Raw genomic sequence first — 26664 nt, 5'->3', positions numbered from 1 at the left:
GCTCAGGTTGACTGAATGGTGCCCATCCTGCAGGACTCACCTTTAAGGCTTTTCCTGTCAACTCCAATCTAAATTTGGTCCCTTTTGTCCATCTTATTGCATTCACTGGTTTTCCTTCAAAGCATGTCCTATAGTTCCCAATCCTGTGTTTGTGCACTTATTTGTTTAATGTGTATCCCTCCTACTAGACTATAAATTCCACAAGGGTGGAGACTGAATCTGCTCCACTCTTCATTACACCCTTTTTATATCTGAATAAAGAGCTTAGATAATCATAGAGGCTTGTTAGATAAATTCTAGAATGAATTAATGCATGGGGTCTTTGGCAGGGTGTAACTGCTAAGCAAACAGGACAAATTATATAGTGGGCACCCCCTCATCCCCAGACTCATCCATCCATCCAGTCCCGGTTCCCTTCACCTGGCGGCCCGACGTCATTATCCCATTCCAAAGACTCTGTTGGAGCCAGTTCTCCATCTATGTAGTCCAAAGCCTGATCGTTATTGGATGAGCAGGATAACCTAATAGAAGCATCTTTGGAGCAGAAATGGATTTTGCAATGTTTCCACACATCGGAAACCTTGGAGTAAATGCTGCCAGGGATTCTGCCCTTGTTCTAAATGGTTGCAATTTATGATAGAAAGTCTCTGGCAATCATATTGCTGTTTATTTTCTGGTGACAGACATACCTGGCAGAATCAGGGCCTGTCTCAGTATCGAATAGAATCTGCCCAAAAAATTATCAGCCATCCCAGTTGTTCCCACTTCTTTGTGACCTAACCAGAGACACAGATTGGGGAGACTGTTTAGAGGACAATGACCATGATAGGACAGAATCTGAAATCCTTGAATTGGAGTGAGGAACTGGAACATAAAGATTCTCCTTAAAGACAAAGGGAAATTCAATGTTTGTTATTAACATCCAGGGTACATAGAACAGAAGTAGATTTTTCTGTGTTTTGCTGGAGGACCATACTAGGTGGACATTATAGGGACCAACATTTCAATCCCTTCAAGGAGGGATTTATTATCTCTTTTGAATTCAGAAGTTGAAGGATGATCTGTCATGAAGCTGTGAGGAGAATTCAGGTAGAGTTTGGTTGACAATGTGGTAGTGAGATTGCAAAAAGCATTCATATTGATTCTCAGGTGAACTATAGAGCTCTTTCCCATGCTAGGCATTGGTAATGCTAATTCAGTTTGGGGTTATTATTATTAAAATCCATTTATTAGTTTGATTTGAATTTGGATTTAGTCCACTTGACTTCAGGCCTCGGGATCTAAAGGTCAGGCTGACTTTCTAAATTGATTTAAAAGGGGAATTATATTGAAATTAGATTATTTTCTCAATTTTTCACGACCAACCCATATTCAGCACTCTGCAAAGCACTCATAAACTAAAAGGCTTTTTCCAAGTGTCATTTTTATTTTTTTACTGTTAAGTATCCAATTATGTTCAGTTCAATAAACACTACTGAACACTTGTTATATGTATTCACACAAATAATCTGTATTGCATATTTACTATGGGCCACCACTGTATTAGACACCGAGAGCATAGACCTTGTAATTAGGGAACCCGTGGTCAAGTTCCTGCAAGTCCACCAGCAGTAACAGTCCTGGTGGTGAGTGTGCCATGACAGACGTTTGTGTATGGCACTCTGTGAGTGTAAAGAAGACTACCTAAGTCATCTTCGGGGGAATAAGTGGTTAGGGAGGCTTCCAAGTGGAGGTTAACTGCTAGGTGCCCAGATGCAAAGAAGGATGAGACATGTTTCCTTGCCTCCAAGAGTTTGCAATTAAATTGGTATTTTGGCATCAGAAGATGCCTAAATGTTCACAATGTGCTATGTTAGTTCTTTATGTCTTGTACAGTCACCTGATTTCCTTAACTGTGACATGATTACTACATACTACTTTTCTATCTAGTCTGGACTCCAGTCTTGCAATAAAAAATTTCTTAGTTGTCTGGAGTGGAAATTGTTCCAAATCTGAAGACTGGGGAGTGAGGATTTCTCCTCGACTTTTCCTGGCCTCTTCCGCATTTCCCAGTAGAAACACATGTTATGGTCAAGGCAAAATGCTGAGTGTGATGTGGGATGCAATGAGGAATTGGAGAAGTAGAGGACCGAGCACTGTGAGCTCCTGAGGTTTAAGACAAGGAGAGAAAGAAGAGATTTACAGGCGTGTGCTGTGGTTGCACAGGGAAGCATAGATCTCGGCGCAAAAACATTGAGAACCTGGGGCCAATATGTTAGGACTCCCTTCTGCCCTACCCACCCCAGTCCTGACTTTTGCTTTTAAACTGTGTTATTTTACCCTGCTTCTTAAAGGAGCAAAATGAGATAGAAAAAATATATGTAACTAGGTTTTGGGGAGGAACAAGATAAGTAAGTTAAGTTCATTAAGATGTTTTCATAATTAGTGCCTCCTCTGAGAATTAAATTTGCTAGGTTTCATTCCTTGTTCCTCCTCTGAAATTGGTCTTCCTCAGACTCTGTTTTCATAGCACTTCAACGGGATAAGAATCCTTGTTACCCTCACAACGTAACGAGGTGTCCTGAGACTTCATTTCCTACGGCTTGAATAGTCTAAAATCTAATTCTCAAGGAGGAAGCATGAATATTGTTACTCCCTCTGCGATCCTTGAGAAACATTTATCGTCTGTTTGCTCCACGGAGATGCCAAATGAGCAGTGGGAAGGAAAAAAAACACCTCATCTTCTTAGGTTGAGAGAGAATCTCTTCTGCACAATTTGGAGGAAGAAAACAGTTTCTAAATGGGCAGCTAGGTCATTTAAGGATCAGCTCTTTATGTTTGATAGCAGCGAACTTCTCAGGATAGAAATAGGACCTGAAGTCCATCTCAACCGCACTTAAACTTAGAATCCAATGGGTAGTAATTAGGAGAAATTTAAAGCATGCCCGGGAGGCTCCAAAAGTAAATATTTCTCTGGGCAGATGTGTTATAGCTGAATTAACTGGGTGTTTGTGCAACTGCAATGAATCGGAGAGATAACGGTCTTTATTGCTTGTAGATGTAGCCTCTGATTTCAAAGTACAAGTGGTGTTAAATGTTCCCAGTAGAGGTTCAAGTAGTTTGCTGAGCAAACCATTGCTGCTGCCAGGTTACAATCTTACTGCCTTAGGTTATTTGCCCAATGCTAAGTAATGAGGTTCCCATCACCCTCCATTTGAGGTGTGTTTATCTTAAGAGAACTTGGGTCAACTTGAACTTAAATTTCACCTGATCTTATTCTCTGCTAAGCATCATTCCTAGAGGAGTGAAACATAAGATCCGTTCCTTTCATATTACTCCTTGCTTAAAGTTTTCGCAGAAGAAAAACAAATGGTCTTCCCTATTAGGTTGATTGGGCACTTTAGGCCCCCGGCCTCTCACTTTCAAAGGTGAGAGAGCTGAAAAGACGATGCTGCTGTCTGGATGCTCTGATCATTTCTCTCTTCATCCAGAGACCATGTGACAGGAGCAGCCTCTGTGGGGTCCCTTCCAGGGTTAGAGGAACACAAGAGGGAGCGTTGAGTGTAGAGGTTGAGGCCACACGATCCAGGAACAGGGCTCCTGGGTTTTGAAAGAATTCCTAGGCTTTCCTGAACTTCCATATATTCCAAGCTCTCTATTTTCAAATTAATAAGTGAATTTTTCACTATTTATAGATAGTGAAAATTATAAAAGTTAAATATCCTTAATAACTATATAAGGAGAGTACAGGGAACACATCAAGCACTTGTTGCATTGAAGGCCTTTTTGCATACCTCGTCTCATTTCACATTCACAGGGGTCCCATGAGGTAGGATAAACATCCCCATTTTATGGGTGAGGAAGATGAAGCTCAAAGAGGCTGAGTCACTTGCTCAAGATCCTTCAGCTGGGAAGTGGGGAGACTTGGAACTAAACCAGGATCTTTCTTGACTCCTGCCCACTGTCCTTCAGGGTAGTTCCCAGGTGGAGAGCGTGCAGAAACGTTCAGTCCTAGCGTCAGAACCGATGCTGAAAACATTCACTTGAAAATTAAAATAGCAAAAAAAATGTGCAAAATATTTATTTATTTTTATTGATTTTAGAGAGAGGAAGGGGGAGAGAGAGAGAGAAAGAGAAACATCAACTTGTCGCACTTATTTATATATTCATTGGTGGTTTCTTGTATGTGCCCCGACTGGGGATTGAACCTGCCACCTTGGCATATCAGGACAGTGCTCTAAGCAACTGAGCTACCCGACCAGGGCCTACAAAATATTTAAATGCAAGGACAGGAGGGCTTCAGAAATGTGTGTAAGTATTTTGCATATAGGCATTTCTTCTTTCATTCAACAGTCATTTATTGAGGGCCTACTGGGTGCCAGGCATTCTTTTAGATGCTGCAGACAAGGCAGTACATAAGACAGAAGTGAAGCTCCTGCTTCTGTAAGGCTTACATTCTTGAGAAGGAGACAGAAGATAGGTAAATAAACAAGTATGCAGACAGGATAATTTCAGACAGATTGGGTCAGAAGAAAATAAAACAAGGAGGGGGACACTTTGGGTGGGGTGATCAGAGAAGGGAAGTGTTCTCTCAAGAGGTGATATTTGAACTAAGGTCTGTATGATGAAGAAGGAATCAGCCAGGCAAATATGGGGGTGAAGGGGGGTCAGGGAAGAAAGATACTGGCCAAGGGAAAGGCAAGAATAAAGGCATAGGCAGAGAGCAGAAGAAATAAGCTTTACATGTTCAAGAAATAGAAAGAATTGCAGAGTAGCTGGAACCTGGTGATAAGTTATCAATACGTGGGTGAACTGAGTTGAATTTTTAAGTTTGAAGACTTTGCTTTCAAAATAAAGAGATTAACAAGCAGAAGAGCTGGATGAGGGAAAGTAGAGAAAATCTTAGAGAAGATCTAGCAGAAACCCAAACGGTGATGATCTTGGCAGAGTCCCTAAGAGAAGCATGCATGGTTTTTGGATCCCTTTAGGGCCTCCTTTGGTGAGTGGGGGCCCCAGTGTCATTTAATCAGGTTGACCCTACAATAGCTCAGTGACTTAAGACAAAAACACTGTCCATATATCAAATCTGCACTTTTCTGAAGCAGTATCACAGTGAGAAGGTTTGATGTGGCCCCAAACCCACTGGGAAATGAAAAGCAAATGTAGACTCTTACCTGAACATGCTTTTCCAGTGCATGAAACGGTGAATGCCAGATAAAGTGTGGAGGCGGGAAAACCATTCCTGGGCTTTTTCATATACTTGGTTAAATGATGGAGTAATTTTACATGACATAGTGGAAGATATAATTGAAAGATTAAAATTGTGCCTCGTGATTAAGACTAAGGATTTTTGGAATCAAACAACATGGTCATGTTTCAGATCTCTCTTACTGACTGTGTTACCACTGGCAAGTTACTTGGTCTTGCTAAGGCTCTGTCTCCTCAACTGCAGGGTGGGGATGATAGTTAGTACTTAGCAATTTAGTCATAGTTGAGAATTATTCTGAGATTAAATGAACTGTTGCCTGTAAAGTGCTCAGCACACCATCAGCCACATACAGAATCATCAGAAAGTGGTATCGGTTGTTTGCTGCACTGGGGAGAAGCTGTGGAGTTGTAGAATGTGTGATTATGTGAGGGGGACAATAAGAAGTCCTAAAGCAGTTATGAGTGTTTTTTTGAGCAGGGGCATTACCTTACTGGAGGTAGGCATTGTGGAATCTGATGAAGTGCTGCTCCTAGCTGGGCCTCAGTTTCCCCATCTGCCAGGGCAAGATTGCAAAAGCTCTCTCACGTGCACCCAGCCTTGAAAACCTGCTGTTTGATAAGTGAGATGCAGAGACCTGGCATTTGGTTGTGACCTAACCCAAGTGTGCCCAGCCTGCCCAGGGCTGAGGGGTGTCTTGGGATATAGAACTGGCATTTTCAATGTTAAAACCATGATAGTTTCAGGCGAACTGGGATGGTTACTCACCCTGCAGAAGGGTTGCTGCCCATAGGAGGCAAAGGGGATGAACGGAGGAAGCTCTATCTAAATGGTATCTGACGGGCCTACTCCATCATCCCCTACCTGTCACTTGTTAGGCTCAGGTCTTGGTCCCTTTTTTCTGAGTGTGACAGGAATTGAAGGAGAGCATTTCCCATGGTCACCCACGAAGCTGTTTAATGACATGTAAAAATGTAAAAACGACCTCCATGTTAAAAGTTAAGAGAGCACCTTCCAGAGCTGACTGGCTCAGTGCTCCTAAGGAGAAAGTATTATTTTCCTTCCATTCCGAACCAAAAATACTAAAATTTCCAAGATTTCCCCTAAGGTCTCTTGAAGGAACTTTGGGACAGAACCGGGGTTACTTCTTGCCTGTGTGTCTTTCCTGCCCCATCAGAATATAGTGAAAGGTCCCCTCCTCCTTACCTACCTGACAAACATCTCCTCACGCCAACCAAGGGGCCCAAGGGGCCCCATCCCGAGAAGCATGTCCTTGCACCCCAGGTGGAGTTCACGGCTGCCACCTCCATGCCCCCGTGTTAGTTTTACATAATTCCACCTGAGCCTTTAACAGCTGGGCTATAATTATTTATTCACTGCTGTTCCCTATCCTCTCAGAGTTCTCTGAAGGCAGGTACCCCGGTGCTAAGCCAGCGGTGGGGCAGAAACTCTAGTTTGTGTTATATTAAAAACCCAGAGCCCGGAGCGGCTGCCGAAGCTGCTGAATGCATCCTGCCCTGTGTCCCGTCTGCTGCTTTGGTTTATTAATGCGAAACCTTCCAACACTCTTCTTTCCTATGGGAAAAATGAAACCCATTAATATAATTTCAAACCTTAGTGTGTTTAGCTTGAGTCCCAGGTTTTCTAGGGCCAGGGCACCGGTGTGACGCGAAAGCATTAACATTGCGGCAAAATGAAATAATCTTGTTGAATGGATGCTACACCAGGTGCCACTTCCATGACATGTAGCGTCAAGTACTAATCAGCCACTAATTTCAACCACGGAAGAACTGAGCACATTTTCACTGAGAAAGCAGGGCTCACACAGGGTTGTGAACGGTCTAAAAATCCTCACTCAGCCCCGGCGGGTAGCCCGGTTGGTTAGAGCATCACCCCGCTATGCCAAGGTTGTGGGTTCGATCTCCAGGCAGGGCACGTACAAGAAACAACCAACGAATGCATAAGTAATTGGCACAACAAACTGATGTTTCTCTCTCTCAACCTCTCTCTCAAATCACTAAAAATTCACACTCTGAATGTACAACCTTAGTTTTTTCCGGAAGATACTGAATGCCAACACAGGTGACCGTTTCTTTTAACATGGGTGGCATGTTTATTTGGCTAGTTGGTTTTTAAATGGGTACCTCTTGTGTAAACTGTTAACCCCAAAGAGGGAATTCTAGACTGCTGAAGCTCTAGAAGAAACATTTTGCAGCCCTGCTTCTGGCGCCTTGGCCGGACTGCGTGGGAGGGGATGGAGGCCAGCCTCGGGTGACAAGGAGAGGAGGGAGAGAGACAGGAACCCGACCAGGTGTGCCCCGCGGCCCACCGCCAGCTGCAGCCCTTACTGTGCGATTTACCAGGACACGCGCCCGCGTTTCAGGCCCGCCATCACTTTCTCATCTCTGAAACGGGAGGACGCCCTGAACAAGCTCCGGCCCCCTCTACCAAGGGAACCAGTGAAGGAAAACCAGGCCAAAACAAAGTTACAGCATGCTGGCTCAGGGCACAAATTTAGGAGGCACACAGAGGAACTCTCAATAAATCCTATGTATTTATGTTGCTTTTGTGGGAAAATATGGAATAAACAAGATATAGAGACAGGTGACGGTGGTCTGCAAGGCTGCCCGACTCCGCACGCCAGCCCGATCCCACAGGGCCAGCCTTCGCTGCTCTCTGATTTTTCCTCGGCTTCTTTACCCTTCCGGTGAGTCTCTCGCATCTTGCCAGTTTTCTGTTTTCATTTTTCCGAACAGGAACTAAAATGCCACCTACATTACCCTTTTGATGTCACGTGGCCGAGGGACCCCTTAGCACACTCCTTACTAGATTATGGGCTGCATTTCGCATGGATTATTTCATTAGGCTCCAGCCAGGAGTGTGGCCCTGCAAGGCCCTTGACTTGTCTTCCACGTTGATGCTCCCCATGGAATGCTCGGGGGACCCAGAGAAGTCAGAGGCTGGCTGCTTTTCACAACCCTTCCCGTTGCCTTTTTTGGGGGAATGAAACATGCACCCCCTCTGACAGGTTAGCAATCCCTACTTATGTAACCGATTCTTGGATAAATAACAATTTAGTTAAACAAAAAGTAAAGGCAGAAGAGAAATAAAATACTTAGTAGGGAGAGCCAAGGAAAACTCATCAACACTGGCAATTCGCCATTGCCCCCCATTAACCTCAATGAACCACACAGACAGCAGACTCTGACATACGATACAAAAAACAAAAACAAAACCAAAAAAAAAACAAACCCAAAACATGGCTTTATGAACTTGTAATGTTTTATGTTAAAAACCCAAAATAATAATTATCATAGCACATAATTGTATTTTGACTTTATTTGGAAGTCTTTCCCAAAAGGCCTGGACGCTTTTTAAGCCATAATATAAATGCTAGGTGATCATTCTCACTTATATGGACCATTACCTGCTTTGGGTGGTGTACATGTACCTGTGTTCACACACACTTCCACACACATTTTCAGTAGTATAGTTTATTCATCCAATAAACTAATATGTACTGACCACCATCCATATGCCAGGCACTGTGCTAAGCCAAAGATACAAAGATTAGCCTAGGCCCTTAAAAGGTATTCCTGTAATGAACATTAAATGAATAAAAATATAGTTGCCCTGGAGAGGCCACTGTCTATTGAAGGAAGCAAACATGCAGACATTGTACAATGTGATAAAGCTATAACAAAATTGTTTATAAAGTTCTTTACAAAATAGCAGGAGTATGCACCTTTACCCAGAATTGACAGCCTTTTCCCCCCAAGGAAGTGTAAAGGATTCTAGCTCCTCCTTTATCTCTACTTATAAAGAAAAAAAATTGTATGTTACTCCTAGTGAGGGAAAGGTTAATTGCTTCTCCCTTAAATCATTACTAGGTTTCAAAAGAAGAAACTGAGGCACACAACAATTTTAAAGGCTTGCACCAAGTTGCTGCACTGACAAAATAATTAAGCACAAATTTCATCATTCTTGCAATAGATGGTACTTTTTCCCAAAGAACAGAATGACCATGAAATTGCATTAGAGTCTCATTGAGGAGGATTTTATAGCAGTTGAAAATGTGGGTGCAGCCCTGGCCAGGTAGCTCAGTTGGTTAGAGCGTCATCCCTGTACCCCAAGGTTGCAAGTTTGGTCTCTGGTCAGGGCACATCCAAGAAGCAACCAGTGAATGCATAAATAAGTGGAACAACAAATCGATGTCTCTCTCTCTCTCTCTCTCTCTCTCTAAAATCAGTAAATGAAAAAAATTAAAAGAAAGAAAATGTGGTTTCTGGAATATTCCAGAGAACACATGTTTACTACTTTCAAATAAACACAGAAGGTTAATGTTATTATTAACAAAGTGTTGCCAAACAAAAGCCCTGCTTGGGCAGTCTCTAATGAATAGTTACACAGGTTGTTTGCAATTAAAACATCAAAATGGTGGTTGTTAAAATTAACGTGCTTTGCAAATGGTTTGTTTCTAGTACATTAAATATTCCCCTGAGACCTTTCCACCCTATAAATTTACCTATGTAGTACAAAGGTAAACTTCAACCAGCCACATAACTATTACAAATTTTCAGATAGGGGAATCAAAAATGAGGTTTTACAGCATACATATAAAAAATTTAGGACAAAAAGAAAGCATTGCATTATGTGAAAATTAACTCGAAAATGTGTGATATTTAAAAAAAAAGTGTTGTCAGTCTTCTGGTAACATTCAAAGCTCTCCATAACAAGTGATATTTTCCCCAGAATTTTTTAAATTAGGTTTTAAAACATTGCTCCTACCTAAGACCTTGTATCCATCATGGAGCAAAGGCAACCTTAAAGACCCAGGTACCTGCAAAGCACACGTGCTCTCAAGACTTGGCGCACCCTCCTCGGGGTCATTTGCGCTTCATCCATCCTCCTGATTTTATCTGTCATGTGAAAACAGATGTAGAAACAAATTATTTCCAGTGAAACCATTTCTAAGGGGAGTGCAGTGGTTGTTTTCACACCTCCAGAGTGTGCAAGAATTCAGAACGTTATAGTGGCCAATAGACTAAACAGAAGGAAACAAACTTACGGTGGCCTGGTTATGACATTTTCAGGCATTGTCAGAGGTGACCAATCTAGAGACAGTAAGGTTTCCCTTTGGACTGTAATCAGAAGTAGCATCCCAGCGCTTTTAGGGTTTTTAACAAAAATAAAAGATAACTCACTGCTTTTTATAGGTGCTGTGTCTGTTTTCAAACAGCATCTGCTAATTGCAAGGCACTGTGCCGAGCACTCCATCTGCATTGTTTCTTACCGAAAGCCTTTGAGAGGGTTATTACTATCCCCATTTCGAAGATGGCAAGACTAAGGTCAGAGAAGTTATGTAACTTGCCCTTGGTCACACAGCTAAGAAATAGCTGAGCCAAGATTTAAACCCAGATTTCCTTTTTACCTTAGTCTTTGTCTCATTATTCTCAGCTACAGATTAGATATTGTAACTTTTTCCAGCTTCTCCCTGTGTTGGAGTCTTATTTGCCATTTAAGGCCTAGTACAAATACAATGTATTCTCTTATCTTTTCCAGTCACACTGTTTAGCATTATCTTTCCTTCTTCAGGGCACCCAGAATTATGAAGGCCATGTATTAGATCACACCCTGTAGCGTAGTTATTTGCCTGTGTGTCTGTCTCCCTCACAGGGTTGTTTGCTGCAGGAAGGCAAAGGTAGGGACTTGCTATTGTATCCTCTTGGCTCTCACCACTGTGCCTGCGTCCAATATGCTTTTGTAGAGAATATGTAGAATCACTACAGAGGTGGTGCTTTACCTCTGCTGCAAGAATCCTGGGGGCCAGATGGAGCTAGGAGAGGTGTAACCCTTCAGGCAGTAAAGGAAAGTATGCCAAAATGAAAAAGCCAGACTGTAGCTGACATAAGCCAGTGTTTTGGGGGAAGACACAAAGTATGTGTCAGATCTAAAGTAAGAACAAACCTGGCAACCAAGTAGTTGACTCCTTTGCTGGGAAGATGCAGATAGAACTTTGAGGAATTCAGTGAGGACATGCGGGAGACTATGTGCCTTTTTACTGACCTTTAAATTCTTTTGGATTATAAAAGTGAGTGTTTTTCATTGTGGGAAAACTAGACCATTTAGATAAGCCAAAAAATCAATTACCATGACCCCATCACCCAGGGATATCAACTGTACAGACAGTGATTCTCACCCTTGGCTGGATAGTAGAGTCACCTGGAGCTTTTTGAAAAAATATTTTTATTGCTTTTTTTAGAGAGAGAGAAGGGAGAAGGAGAGAGAGAGAGAGCGACGTGAGAGCGAAACATTAATGGGCTGCCTCCTATATAGCTCCCGCTGAGCCTGCAGTCTGGGCGTGTGCCCTGACTGGGAATCAAACACGCAGCCTTTCAGTGCACAGGACAACATTCAACCAACTGAGCCACACTGGCTAGGGCATCACCTGGAGCTTTTTAAAAAAAATCCCTATGCCTAGGCCTCCCCCCATACCAAATCATTCAGAACCTCTGGATGTGGGACCTTGGCATCTGCATATTTTAGAGCTGCCCAGGTGATTCCAGTGCACAGCCAAGTTTGAAAACCAGCAATGGTCTAGAGCCAGACTTCTCAAACGTAGTGTACTGTGAGGAGCTCTGCATTTCTCACCTGCTCTCAGGTAATGCTGATGCTGTAATTCGTGCCCTACCTTGAGGACCAAGGGTGTACACTGTCCTCTCAATAACATTTAACAATGCATGGATGAAGGATTTCTTACGAATAAGTCTTTGAACAGATTACCTAAACTGTGAGCATCAGTTTCCTTATCTGCCAGATGACAGGGTAAGTAGAAAACATTTTACAATTTTTGTTGCCTAAATGTCTAGACACATTTGAAGGGAAGCTCAGGATGGAAAGGAAGCAAGATTAGACCCTTGAGCACATGTGATGCTCCAGGCATCCACCTCGGAGCTCATAGTAAGACTAACATTCTGTGAGCATTTAATATGTGCCAGGAACCAAACTAAGCATTTTAAATTGGTTATTTAATTTAATAAACCTTTTACAGAAGAGGAGGCTGATATTCAGAGAAGCTAAGTAACTTGCTGAAACACAGGCGGTTGCCTGGGGGTGGGACTGGGATACGAAGCCACACAGTCTGATGCAAGAGCCCGGGTCCTGGTTGGTACTGCTAACCGGTCTACCAGGATGCTTCTCAGACTAGATCATCTCTAAGACCCATCCATACCGTGTAACTTAGATTGCCAGCCACTTATTTTTCCTTATTTTGATCAACCAGTATTTAGAATTATGCAAAAAAAAAAAAAAAATTCTTGGCAGAAAGAAAAGGGGAGATGTGCGCCATATTGCACATCTGAGCACACACATCAGTGGTATGTTAATGGCACCTAAAGGTGGCATCGTTTCATACGACATCCTTAATATCAGTTCACCATCTGTAGCTGAATCTCTCTGAAGAAATCTAATATGGTGCTCAAGGTTTAGCTAGAATCATCTGGAGACTTCTTCAGGTGCATAAATATTCGTCTCGGCCAAATCCAAAGGCAGATCCGGAGGGCTGTGCGAGAGTAGGAGGGGAGTCCTGAGGATTGGTGATGAGAGGAACTGAGGGAGGGACAGATGGGACTGGTGAGCATCCAGGTATTCTAGCAAAATGAAGCTCGTTCGCAGCATCTCTGGGCCTAAGTGCATGTGTGTGTGTGCGTGCGTGTGCGTGCATGTGCGTGTGGCAGGGCCACCTGCTACAAGAGAGAATTACTCGGAGGAAAAGGCCTTTAGAAATCACCTCCCCCATAGATCTTCTTCGTCACTGCTCCTTTGTTGGCCATATCATATCCTTCACCCTGGTGACAAGCTGCCTTGACCCAGATGTCCCTACTCGATCTTGTCTACCGTGAGTGCTACGACGAGGGGGCAGGGCTTGCCCGGACCTCAGAACTCTCCCTCCCGGCCGTGGGCAGCTCCATCTGTGCACTAGGCCCGGAAGGAAGGTGCCAGGTGTGCACTGGCACCAACGCCTTTCCTTCACAAGCTGGCTTTTCTGGTGGCAGCTACCGAATGCTGTATCCAAAGGGGAAAGTGTTTCTGGCAGAAGAAACGCTGCCTGAGATTTCCCTGCTGCCAAGGCAGGAAATGCCACCCACTGGCTTGCAAAACAGAAAATGAAACTTACCTGTTACAGAAAACTAACAGCTGTGAAGCGCGTTTGACCCACGGGGTCTTCATACTTCGGCTTAAGGTGCCCCCTCACTTGACACAGTTTTAAAGCTTCTGTGAGCATCCTGGAAATGACTGTTTATAAAGAAAAGTTTAAATTGCAGACTTAAGCTCCATCGGTGATTTCCCCTGTCAGATTTTCATAAGTAAATTTAATAGCAGTGCTGCGTGCTCAATCGAGCAGCTCCCAATCTTTACACCTGAGGAAACAGCCCTTACTTAGGAAGCATGCCTGATGGGCCGGTTTCTAGAATCCTGCTTTTAACCCCTCAATAACTGATGTGTAAGTCTTTTATATTTTTTCTTTCTAGTTATTCTTTTCAAACAAACATCATAGAGTTTAGGACCACTCATTACTTAGTATTTTTTTTAAATAAACTTAATACGTGTGTTCGCTTCAACTTTAATTTTTCCTACAATCCTGAATTTGCATTTATTGTGTTCCTTTTACTCTCTAAATTCTCTGCACAGTCTTCTCTCCAAGTGTACATACTGCAGGGAGCATTTTAAGGCTTCCTGATGGGCTAAAATGTTAGGTGGAGACAGAGGTTCTAGAAGTGATCATCTTGGAGGAGAGACAATAAACATGGGAATGACTAAGGTGATTTTTTTTTTTCCCTAGTTAGAAGCAAACACTCACAGCTGAGTGACGTTTTTACTTTTCTCTCTTTTGAGATGTATGCCTACGGGTGTTTAAGTGTTGATTTTGTGGATAAACAAAATCGACAGAGGATACAGCCCCTCTTCCTGCCCGGGTGACCTGCACAGCTGGACTCGGGTCCACCGAGAAGAACGTGGGGCCAGGAGAGTGAGTGAAAAGAGACTTTAGGACATTCCCAGAGAGGAAAGAGGGGCCTAGAGAAAAGATGTGATTGCTGGAATCCCATAACCGGTCACCGGCAGAGTTGAGACGGGGGCACAGGTCTCCCGGCTCCTCGGCAGGTAGCATTGCCACCACTCTGTAATTCTGCTGGGGAGATGGGGGAAGCTTCAAAGTCTCTGGTTTGAATCCTTGCTCAGTCATTGGTGATCTTGGGCAAGTCATTTGACTCAGTTTCCTCCTGTAAATGGGGTCAAAATAGTTCCTATTTCTCTGAACTTTTGTGAGATTAAATGAGAGCATGTAAGTAAATGGTTTAGTGTAGTGCCTGGCACATAGCGCTCAAATGTTGGACACTACTATGTTATTATTCACCCACCTTTCTCGGTGAATTAGATAGATGTGGGAGAATGGTGGGATGGCCACAAAGCCCCTGTGCATGACATTAAAGAGTAAAACTTTTAATCAGCAACTGAAAAAAAATTTTAAAGGCTCTCAGGAATTGTTCTATTGACCTCCAACTGTCAGCACGGAAGAGGGTTCCAAAAATTGGGAAAATATTAAAATCATTCAAAGAATGGATGAGAACCTTCGGGTAAAGTTAACTCCCATGTGTTGGGACTATTATGGCCTCTTTATAAAATAATACTGAGAGATTAATCATAGAATTTATATGCATAAATGCATAACCCAGACACAGACAATATGGACACAGAGAGTAGTAGGGGGAAGGCCTGGGGGTGCGGCAGATGTGGGGTGGAGGGGATCAATGGGGGAAAAAGGGGGGACATCTGTAATACTTTCAACAATAAAGATAAATTTTAAAAGACTACTTAGAGTGCTGGGAGACTGCATCCATGTCACCATCATTCAAACACGTTTTGCTTGATACCTATAATGCGCCAGAACAGGAGATAAGACCTATTCACTACCCTTTTGTCTGTATGCTATTTGAAAAGATTGACTCTTTCCCAAATAACTAGAGCCAAATATTGGTCGCTATGACTGCAGTATTTATATATTCAACAAATGTGACGGGCACTGATCTAGGCTCCTGAGCTCGACTGGTGAACTACCGAGCCTCTGCCTTGCTGAAACCGCGAGGGGAATCGGGACAAGAGTAGAGTAACACGCAACGTGCTAGAGGAGAGAAGGTGACAACTGAATGGCCTGGAAGGATGGTGAGGGGTTTACCGGATAGCTGGAGGTGGCGCGGAGACATGGGGTAGGAAAGCGCAGATTTGGGCTCACGGGGTTGATCATTCCAGTTTTATTTTTAAGACAAACCCATCTTCCGAGAGTCTTGGAAAATTACACTTAACCAGCTACAAACTATACCGCTTCAAGGAGCACTTAAGGAAAATGTGAATGTCACAGCAGTCAATTACACAGCTGCGACCCAGGACACCCACAGGGAGAGAGCAGGGAAAAGGCGTCATCCTCACAAGTATCACTTCTCCCACCGTAACTACTGAGAACATCTTGAGTTCTCTTTCGAACCGGCAGCCAGGCTGTTTCTCAGGGAGACTGTTAGACTCCTCTGTCTCCACAACAAAAAATCAAAACTGGCCATTTTTAAAGTAATTGCACGGTCCCAGCCGTGTGCCCTCCCGCCTTCTTCACTGGGCATCAGTCACTCAGGCCTGGCATCACGCCCCTCCTAAATTGGAGGTTTGCGGATGTAATTATATCAAATGATGTGTTTGTTTATATCTCTGAACCACATTCCAAAGCTTGCCTATGATTTATCTTTGAAATTCAATTTCGTCATGTCAGTCCCCAATTTACTGTGCCCAATGGGTCTCCAGTTACATGTGTGATGTACATGCCTGTCTCCTGCAGAGATTACAATGAGGTCGCCTTCCACGGTGATGAATCACAGCAGTTGCCAAGAGAGGTTGCTCTCTTTTATCTTCCTTCCTCTTCTAAAGCCCAACTGCATTCCGCTACAACAAAGTTGTTAAAAATGAAGATGCAGCTTTGGCCATCTTGACTAATTCCCCTGCACTGTGAGGGATGGCTCACTGCATTCCTTTCTGCCTGTAAAAATCACCGTGCACCGTGCCCAAGCACCACAGCTCATCCTACGTTTGTTCCTTTAGTCCAGCAGTTTCAGCCACTGTGCCGCAAGAATTTTTAAAGCATGCAATACCTGACTATTTAGTCAGGGGCACTGACCTCTTTTCCCTTAGATTGTCAAATAAAAAAATGACAACAGCCAACACAACAGTAGTAGTCTGGTGTGAATGACCTGTCTTGAACCGTAAATACAGGGCGTCCCCCCAAAATGTATATACACTTTGAATAATTATTAATTCCAATGGGTTAAATCCCAAAAGAACGAAACATCAGTTGAGCTACAACTATTAAAGTGTGTGTACATTTTTGGGGAGACACCCTATATATAGGTCATACAATAGAGTTGCATCTTATTGGTCACATCGCATAATATGGTTGGGCCAGATTGGTTAATTCTTGATACCAGAAATCCTTATATAAAAATATAGGCACCTGATTTTAAATTTAATTTTTAATTTTTTTAATTTTTAAAAAATTGATCTGTATTGTTGAAAGTATTACAGATGTCCCCCCTTTTTTCCCCATTGATTCCCTCCACCCTGCATCTGCCCCTCACCCCTCCAAGGCCTTCACCACACTATTGTTTGTATCCATGGGTTATGCATATATGTATGTAAGTTCTTTGATTAATCTCTCCCCACCCGCTCCCACACCCCCACCTTCCTTCTGAGATGTGTCAGTCTCTTAGGCACCTGATTTTTTAAAAAATCACTTTGGAGTAAAAAGAGTTGGTAATTACTATTATTAGTAGTAGTAGTAGTAAATCCATCAAATTATACCTTTTTTTGTCAGATGGGCAAAAAATATATATATTTTTTGGTGTGCTGCAGAATTTTAGTAATTAGATTATGTGTGCCATGAGATGAAAAAGGCTGAAAATCACTGCTTTAGATGGAAGAAAGCTTTTGTCCATTTCTGGTTTAGCTGGCCCTGCTTGATAAGGTTTATTTTTTTCAGTGCAAATAACTGCCAGTTGTGGCTTTAACCCAAAATGTTTTGTTCATTATTTTTATGTTCGAGATCCCCATGATCATTCTGTTCATTCCAACCCGTCTTCATGCCTGTTCCTAAGCTAACTCACTCACCCCATCATTCATTCATTCATTCATTCATTCATTCATTCATTCATTCAAGTATTTTTAAATGTCTGTCTTCTCCAACTACAAAGACTTGTTAAAATCTGTAAGACAGAGTTATGATTCCCTACTGATTTTTAAACAGCTTTACTGATGTATAATTACCTAAAATATCATTCACCCATTTATAGTATACAATTCAGTGTTTTCCAGAATACTTATGGAACTGTGTGACCATTACCATAATCTGTAGTTTTAGAGTATTTTCATCACCCCCCCAAAGACACATTGTACCCATTAGTAGTCATTCCCTGCTCCAAGCCTACCTCATCTGATTTCCTACCAATTTTCACTTTTGAATTAAATACCTTTACCTTATTTCTGTGAAAATAAAGGCAATACAAACCTAGAGACCTGAAGCCTACAGAGGCTGGCCTACCTTACTTCCAGGATCAGAAACTGCTCGCCTCTCTCACAGCTCCAGGTTCACTGCTGTGTATGTTGTTTCAGACTTTTCAGGAAGCCTGTAGCTTTCTCTGTTGGCTGATAAATATGTGGAAAACATCTTGGTGAAGGTATACAGATGGGAGGGGAGTCACACTGCTCTCCCAGTGATATTTGTACTTTGTGAAAATATTTAACTAGAAAATGACCCTAAGAATGATCAGGGGAGGAAGCTGACCTCTTTCCTGTGCCCAGTTACACCACAGCGGGCTGTGGTTGCATGACCCGGGTGAGTAGGACCTAAAATGACACGAGTGTCCTCAGAGGAGCAGAGGACAAAGGGCTCCTGGTCTTTTCTGTCTGGAAGAGCAGCAGGCAAGCAGCAGAGTGGCAGCTGACAGCCCTTCACCGATTCAGAGCCTCAGTGTAACAAGTATTTCTCATTCCCCTTGTAATCTCTCACAGAGAACGCCCCCCGAAGAGGGGAAAGCCTCCCGCCGCCCTTTGAGAAGACAGTTACTTCTCACTTGGAAAGAGCCTCCGTGACATAGGACCTTGTATATAGAATATCCTGAAAATGAAGGCGCCGGCTTGGTGCATTAGACACCCACTGGTGGGACCACATCGGCCCACAGTCAACATGAGTTAGAGCCGTGCTCCCCTTTACTCCCCCTTTATCGCCCTGCCCACCGGGGCACCCGCACGGCATCTCCACCTCCCCCTGGCTCGCCCCCATGTGTACACTGAGCCCCGCCGTTTGCTTCAGATGCGGGAACAGCTGAGCGCTTCCCTCTTGCCTGTGGCTGAGCAGAAACGTCAGTGTCAGTACAGAGTCACGGTGAGATCCAGCAGAGCGTCGTGGCGTTACATAGAGCCTTCTCTCGGAATCAGCGGGTCACCCCGAGAGATTCGGATGCAGCTGAGGAGGGCTGGGAGTGGGACACGGAACCTGTTTTTTGAGATTCCTGGGAGGTTTTGATGGGGAGCTGGAGAAGTTACTGATTCTCTCACTTTGATTCCTGGTAACAGTCTTCTCTCCATACCCTCGAACAACAGCTCATCTTTGTATCCAAGAGCGCTGAGCCCTTCACCATTCGCAGGGAGGATCTCAACCCTGGCTTCAAATGAATGCTAAAGGCACATATCCTCTGCCCACCATCACACACTCTCCACACACCAGGCGGTACCCTCCTGAGCAAACACATTCCGGGCCTGTAGCAAAACTGAAGATTAGAATATAAATAATCTCTTGCTTTCACAGCAATGTTTGTCAACTGAGAGTTAATGAAGTTCCCATTCTTTGTTTTAGGCCAGGAGCTAGGCGGGCACCAGGGCTTCAGAATGAAAAGGCAGGTCCTTCCCAAGAAGGAACTTGGTAACTCTGCCTAGTGGGAAAATGCAGACATATGAGCAAATGAAGGTGCTCGTAGAGGACAAGAGCAATGAAGGCGGAGGATGCCCATTCTGTTGGGATGTGGCAGGTGGGCACCTAACCCTGGAGAGAGGTCACCTCCCTAACACCTGAGCTAACACCTGACCTAAAGCTGAAACGTCTGTGGGTGAAGCAGTGAAGTGGGGCATAGTCCAGAAAGAAGCCACAGAAAGGCAGGTCATTTGTGTGATGGGAACATAGGTTTCCCTTCCATGGGAGTGTAGACAGATGAGAGTGAGGAGGGGGGACCAGCTGGTCAAGAGCCCTGCTCCTCCCAGTGGGATTTCATTTTGAAGGTCATTTAACCTGCTGTGGCCTCTTGTTGGCTTTCTCTAAAGCCCACCCCATACTCCCACCCACCACTTCTGTGTAAAATAAAAACTGGAGGTCATGAGACCCTAGGCCAACCTCGGTAAAATACCTTCCCTTATCTCACGTACCTTGCCAGCCTTGGGAGTGAGCTTTTCATGTGATTTTCTCTCTGTGATTTCCTGTCAATCAGTATATGTCATGAAAACAGCCCAATCCATAGTCCCTTGTCTTTAGGGACATTGTAGAATCAAGAAATGGAATGTAAGTTTGACCTCCTAATTGCCATTTGACAATAATAATAATAATAAAAACTGCGAAGACAAATGGGTGCAATAAGCTGGGTGGCTGAAGGTTTTGTCTTCTTGTTCCCTTTTCTTTGTCTTTATACTCAAGGGGGTGATTCATTTATGAGAAGCACCATTCAAAGGAAGGATAGATATTTCCCATGTGGGTCTTATTTTGTGTGAAGATTTAAACACATATAATACAATGATAAAATTACAGTATGAAATCTTAGGTGTGTGAGTGATTAAATTTGCAATAATTTTGTGTACAATAGTTATTACAGAAATAACCTTCTTTGTCAAGTTTAACAAAAAATATTATAAGCATTAAAAAAGTTAAATAAGAAAGTACTGTTTCATAGCCTGAATCTAATAGGCATCAACAACGTATTAATTGTTCAAGAACTCTGAACTCTACGGAATTTTAGTCATATGCAAATAAATCATTGAAACTCCTCATTATCAGGACAACAATGGTTCTTTAGTGAGTTTTTACCTCCCCAAAGTGATTACAATACCTGAGGTAAGCGAAACCCTAACACATTTGTCAGGTTTTCTTTCTAAATGTTATTTTGTTTTAAGAATAATTCTGAAGATTCCTAAATTGCTCATCCCCCCCCCTCCAAAATAAAAGATAATTCTGAGACCATCTAGTTGCCACTGGGGACTGGAAAATTATTGTTCCCATCACTTTTGCTTTTGCTTTAATTGGACTTTATTTCCCATGCTCAGTAATCCACTCGCCCCAGATATTTAAAAGTCAAATATTCTCCTTTCTACACAGGTCTGATTACCACAACTTCAAGAAAACTGGATCGAGAACAACAGGCAGAACATTTCCTGGAGGTAAGTACAGAGGGAACTGGCATTTATTAAAAGTGACTTTCACTAAACTAATTTAACCTTCCACATAAACTAGAACTTTAATGCCGTCGATCACTGGCTTCCACAATGAAACTGCTTCTCTTGGGCTGACTGGTTCTGAATTTGGAGACTTCTGGTGCGTTGCTCGGAATGCCCTCCTGTGTGCTGAGCAAGGTGGCAGAGCAGCCTTTGCATTTTGCTGCAAACAAGCAGATGCATGGACATCTCTGCCCTGACGTCAGGCTCCTTGGTCAACAATAGGAAAAGCAAGTTCAGGAGCGGAGGAGCCCTCAGGGCCACTGCGGCCTCCTATGTAAAGAGGAGCAGCAGTGCTCTGGCGAAGTGAAGGGCGTCGTTTGGGAAGTGTCTTGCTTTGTTCCTCTTGTTTTCTGGGAGAGGGCTGAGGAAGAGAGGGCTGTGAGTTGATTCACTGCCCGAGATGACTGTTTCTGAAACTCTAAAATACACTCTGATAATTCATTAAGACAGAAACAGCAGCATTATAAACTATAAGAGCATTATTTCTGGAAGGGGAAAAAAAAACACACCATAAGGCAAAGGGTGAAAAAATAGATATGAAAGAGCTTTGTGGAACAGTTTCTGTACGTATCAAGCATCTTCACTGAGAAGCTTGGAGTCTGAGCATTGTGCCTGACATTGTGGTTTAGGTGTGATCGTCTGGTACAGAGCAGATGACAGTGCTTAGAAGTTGTGGCTTTATTGAGGTTTTGCAGTGTGTCCGTGCTTCTCAGATGATCTGTTAGGCCCCGAGAAACACTGGAATTCACAGGTCCTCCTGGCATACACTCATGCCCATGGGCGCGCGCGCACACACACACACACACACACACACACGTAATGACATATAAAGAACAGTGGGCAACGAATCACTGCCATTGGGTCTTGGAGCTGCCCTGCCGTGATTTGAGTGAAGCCTCGGAACCTGTTTGATTGCCCTGGACCTCAGTTTCCCCTACTGTGAAATGTAACAAATAATGACTAATTCATATACCTCAAAGGATCGCTATTAGGATCAAATCTTCTATTTTTATATCAAAGTATTTTTAAAACTCTTAAAACGTTATACATAATAAAGGATTATTATTATCATGCAGCGTTCTGATAACCCTTTTAAAACACTGCTATCATCTTATAAAGATGAAGGACTCCAGGCTGCCAAAAGGTAATTTTTTTTTTCAAAATTATACTGATGGGCTGCCGTATGTACCTCGTCCAGAATTAGAGTATGTTTGCCAGAATAATAACACTTTATATTGTATTTATGGGCTCCCTGCCTTTGCAGCAGAGAGTCCAGGACTCCTGGAGAGGCTGTGTTCCCAGATAGTTGAACCCACTACCTCCCAGCAGGGAAAAGGGAGGGTTGTCTCATTAGCTGGGGAATCTGCCTGCCATCACTTACTGGCGTGTCCCTGGAAAGGTGGTGTCCTCAGGGTGTGTGTGGTGCAGAGTGTGACTGTAGAGAAGAACACAAGAGTGTTTTCCAGGCATGTGAATTTACTTCCCAAAGGAACCCTTAATGGTTTATATCCTCTACAGATTTACATCAACAATGACCAAACATTTTGGTTCTTTAGCCTCTGACACAGATGCATCTGGAACATCATTTCTTAGTGTCTGGTATAATCTGCCTAAGGAAGTCGTTCATAACAACTTTATAGGGCTGTTGGGAGATTCAAATATGAAATATGTGTAAAACGTTCAGTCCAATATCTGGTGCTAAGGAGATGCTCAGTAAAGTGTAGTTATAACCACCGTCATTTTAATTATTGTCATATGGTGTCATAATACCTGAGCCTCCTAAAGATGCAGCTTCATCCCCACATTCCAAGATGATCGTAGCTCCAGGCGCCGACATGCAGAAGCAGCACAGGCGTGGCCAATGGACTCGCCGTGTTCTGGGGACTGCCCTGCGTGCTGGTGATACAGAGTGAACCTGGAGGAGGGGAAGACACGTGATAAAGACGTAAATGCTATGACTTCAGATACAAGCTCCCTGAGGCCGCTCAGAGAAGGTTCCGTGGAAGTGCCTGAGGGGGGTGGGGTGGGCGACATTCAATAGACTGGTTAGAGGGCCTCTTAAAGAGGTGCATCTTAGTGACACGAAGCCAAGATCCTGTTCAAGGCCAGTATGACCACCAAGGCCAGCATGATTAAGGGTAGAAAGGTGGAGGGGCATAAACATGATAGTATATCAAGTTGGAGAAAGCACAGGGCTGCGGTAATGGTTCTGAATAATTTTCTGAGTGCAGTGGAAAGCCGTTAGGCAGAGGTGACATGATATGGGGTGATGGTGACATCCAGTGCAAGAGGTGGATGGCTGCCCTGCTAGGCAGAGACAGGCTGGAGCAGGGCACAAGTAGTGGAGAGACTATGGGGTGTTTTAGAGGGAGCCAGGTGACAGTGACGGTGGTTTGAATGAGTGTTGTTAAAAAATGATTAAAGAAAACTGTTTAGGTGATAGAAACAAACTTTATTTAACACTTCATGAAGCAGACTGTCTCCATTCAGAGAACAGCAAAAAAGGGGTGAAGGCAGGATGCTTCAATAGAATAAAGCAGCCTGGCCAGTGTGGCTCGGTTGGTTGGGCAGCTTCCGTTGCACTGAAAGGTTGCTGGTTCGATTCCAGGTCAGGGCACATGCCTGGGTTGTGGGCTTGATCCCCAGTAGGGGGTGTGCAGGAGGCAGCCAGCCGATCGATGTTTCTCTCTCTCCCCCCCACTCCCTTCCTCTCTCTCTAAAAACCAATATATTTTTTTAAAGAATAAACAACAAGGAAGAGGAAATAGGAAGCACGTAATTGCCCGGGGCCACACAGTCGGCCTTGTTCGGGGCGCGGAGGCCCAGGGTTGGTTTGGCGGCTGGGATTGACTGACCGGATATGCTGCGTTTCTGGTCAAGCAGAGCATTTACAGGGTCATGAAAGTTACCTGAGCTTCAGTTTGCTGACATGGCACCCTGGACAGGCGCGGTTCCGTGCTGGGCCTAGAGTTATTTCAGTAGGGCAAAGGCAGTGGTTCAAAGGGGATTGTTGTCTCGTACAAAACCCTCGTGATTCTGGCCAAGCAGCAGCACACTGGCTTTTCTGTTTTCAAAGTGGAGATTTTTAAAACTGCAGGTCATTTGAACCAAACCAATGTGCCCACTGCACACCCCAGGGACCCCTCATCATACACACTCTTTCATTTAGTAAACACCCCTGCTACAGAAACCAGTTAAATCTCCCTCCCTCTCTCTCTCTCAATTGTATAATTCTTGGCCACATTGTGTTTTTTTCGCACATAACACTGCTGTGACAGTTTAAATGACAATTTCTTTTTTTCTGAATGGATCATGGAAAGAATTTCGCTTTAACTCAGCCCCACTAAATAAACAAACAAACAAACAAACATCATCCAGAGTGCAGATTAGAGTTCTGTTCTGCACACAAGTTTTTGTAACTGTTGATACATGTGCCATTTGTAAGTGCTGTGTGTGGGTGATTAACCTCTTGGAGAGCCTTTAATTGCTAAGATAACCCTATGCTCTTCTTAAACTCCTATTAACCTTCTGGCTCTATTTTATATCTTAGTCCCCATAAAATAATATTTCTCTTCTTTAAAGGGCCCATGTAGAAGCTGATCTGGCAGGTACTCTCAGGAGTAGGTAACCAGGAGGACATTAATGATTTGTTTATACTTTGCTACCCTCATGATAGAAGTGCACTTTGATTGTGCACTGCTAGGTGTCTGCCGGTACATTGATTTAAGATATTTAGCTGGACCATGTATGGGCTGTAAGGGTTTTTGAATCTGTAAACATTCACCTTAAATCTCTGACTAGAGGAGGAAAGTTATTAACAGAATCCAAGGGACTTGCTAAAGAAGCAAGAGCAGCAAAGAACTGTAGAAAAATTCACAAGGATAGCTTCCACTGCTTAGGTGAATTCTAAATGTTAAACTCTTGCCTAATTTGGAAGTCTGTTATGTGAAAATATTAGTCTGGTCTTCTCTCCCTCCCATAAAATGCAAAAATATGGGATTTTCAGCTCACTTATTCAAAGTCATATACATAACTTTATAGCCAATTATTATTATAGGGAGGTAGAAGCTTAATTCCAGCAAAGAGATGCAGGAAGTCGATAATGGATGCATAAACTCAACAGTGAATTAAGGTTGTAGCTTAGTGGTTGTGACTTCAGCCCTGATTACCTCATTATTAGAGAAGGCAGCTGGGAAATGAGGGAGTAAAGGTACTAATTTTTTCTTATATTATAATCAATTGTACAGCTTGTTTCCTCACCTCCTAAATTTGAACTCCTTGTGGGCTTGAAACTTGATTTATCAAGAGAGTGAATGGAAGTGGTGTGGGAAGGCATGGGTGTTAAATTCAGGCGAGCCCGAGATGCTATTTTGGGACTGCTCACAGAGCTTAGATAGGCTGTTGGACCTCACTGGACCCCCTTTTCCTCATCTGTAAAGTGGGGATAACAATTCCTAACATAGGGTTGATATAAAGAGTATACTTAAGGACAGGTAAAAAAATGCTCAGGGTGCCACCTGTTAGGCAGTAAGTGTTCTGGGAACTGTGGTGGCTGTTGCCAGCACCAACCGTCTTACTCGTCTCTGTTTTCAGAGCACCCAGCCCCATACCTGAAAAATGGGACACACTCAATAAATGTCCTGTGAATGAGTGATTATTCTAAGACACCTTTATTTTATCTCCGGATGAGATCATGGAGGGGGTGGGGAGAGTATTAGCACACTGTCAAGTGCATGAGCTCTGAGACAAAAAGAATGGAACACACTGCCTCTTTCCATTTGCTTTGAGCCTCCATTTCGTCATGTGTAAAATGGAGCTAATAATCCCTACCTCATGGGTGCACTACACGAAGGGGCTGGCAGGCAGAGACACTACTAAACCGCTGTTTGTCCCTCCCTCTTTTCTGTCCCCTCCCTTTTCCCCTTGTCCTCAACAAACACCTGGTCAGTTCCCTTTCTTTTCCAGTACTGGCCCCAGTAGTATGAACAGCTTATAGCAAGCAGTTGGACTATTCTTAAACGATATGACCACTTCAACAAGTCTATAGTGCCGCCTTAATTATGTGTGAGTTTGCATCTTGCTTGCTGAAAGAGTATTATCGCCACCCTTTTGGTCTTGAAATGCTTCTCCCTTCAGGGCTGGATGGTTCTGATAAGAGAACAGAGAGAGTATTTTATTTGCAAATCAAGAGAGATGACAAGACCCAGTAACCAGCGTTAAAACAGAGGGTGAGAAATGATGTTGTGTGTGCCTGTAACTTCAAGTAGCCAGGAGAACGTGGGGACATTTTATAGCACGGTTGGTGTCAATAGCAAAACACATTACAGAGGAACACACTAGACCTAAGCTGTCTCGTATCTGCCCCTTTGCATTCTCACCCAAAGCCCTCATCCCTTGTAAGGGGCACCTCATGTGCCTGTTTTCTCTTCCTGTCTGAAATCTTCAGCCCTTTTTAGAGTTTTATTTTCTGAGGGGGAAAATACTGCCCTTTGGTAAGGTTTTATAACACTTCCTCCTTGCCTTCGGGTGCAAATTGATTACTTCAGTGAGTGCACTCCTTAGTGGTTTGGTAAGTATCTGCTTTGGAAATGATGGTAATTTCTGGTGGTGCAGAATCACAGGCCTATTTCAACCCATTAAGAAGTCCATATTTTGATCATTTAACTCCAAAAGAAATGGGAGTTTCTCTCATTAGGTTCCTCTTTCTGACAACCTCAAAAACTTTGCAGGAAGTACCCTTCGGGCCTCAAAAAAAGGAGTGTACCTGCACATAAACAGCAGACTCGGGACTCAGGAGGAGAGCTGGGCACGCTTTCTGTTTTCCGGAGCTCCCAAGAGAGAATGGCACCCTCTCCCTGTTCTCTACTTCTAGGACCACACCTTTTCCAACCTCAGTTGTTCATATTCAT

At 43.4% G+C, this 26664-nt stretch overlaps 1 protein-coding gene across 1 annotated transcript in view; it reads left to right on the top strand.

Annotated features, from left to right (window-relative positions):
- Window positions 1-26664, top strand: part of FAT3 (FAT atypical cadherin 3) — a 607947-nt gene that overhangs the window by 407843 nt on the left and 173440 nt on the right. The window contains exon 4 of the mRNA XM_087821612.1: window positions 20637-20698. Within this exon, the coding sequence (XP_087677738.1) occupies window positions 20637-20698 (62 nt within the window). The remainder of the gene's footprint in view (window positions 1-20636; window positions 20699-26664) is intronic.

The sequence above is a fragment of the Miniopterus natalensis genome, chromosome 11, assembly GCF_054644295.1.
Source record: "Miniopterus natalensis isolate mMinNat1 chromosome 11, mMinNat1.hap1, whole genome shotgun sequence".
Classification (NCBI taxonomy): Eukaryota; Metazoa; Chordata; class Mammalia; order Chiroptera; family Miniopteridae; genus Miniopterus; species Miniopterus natalensis.
The sequence above is the reverse complement of the archived record's forward strand: the minus strand, read 5'-3'. Positions and strand labels throughout refer to the sequence as shown.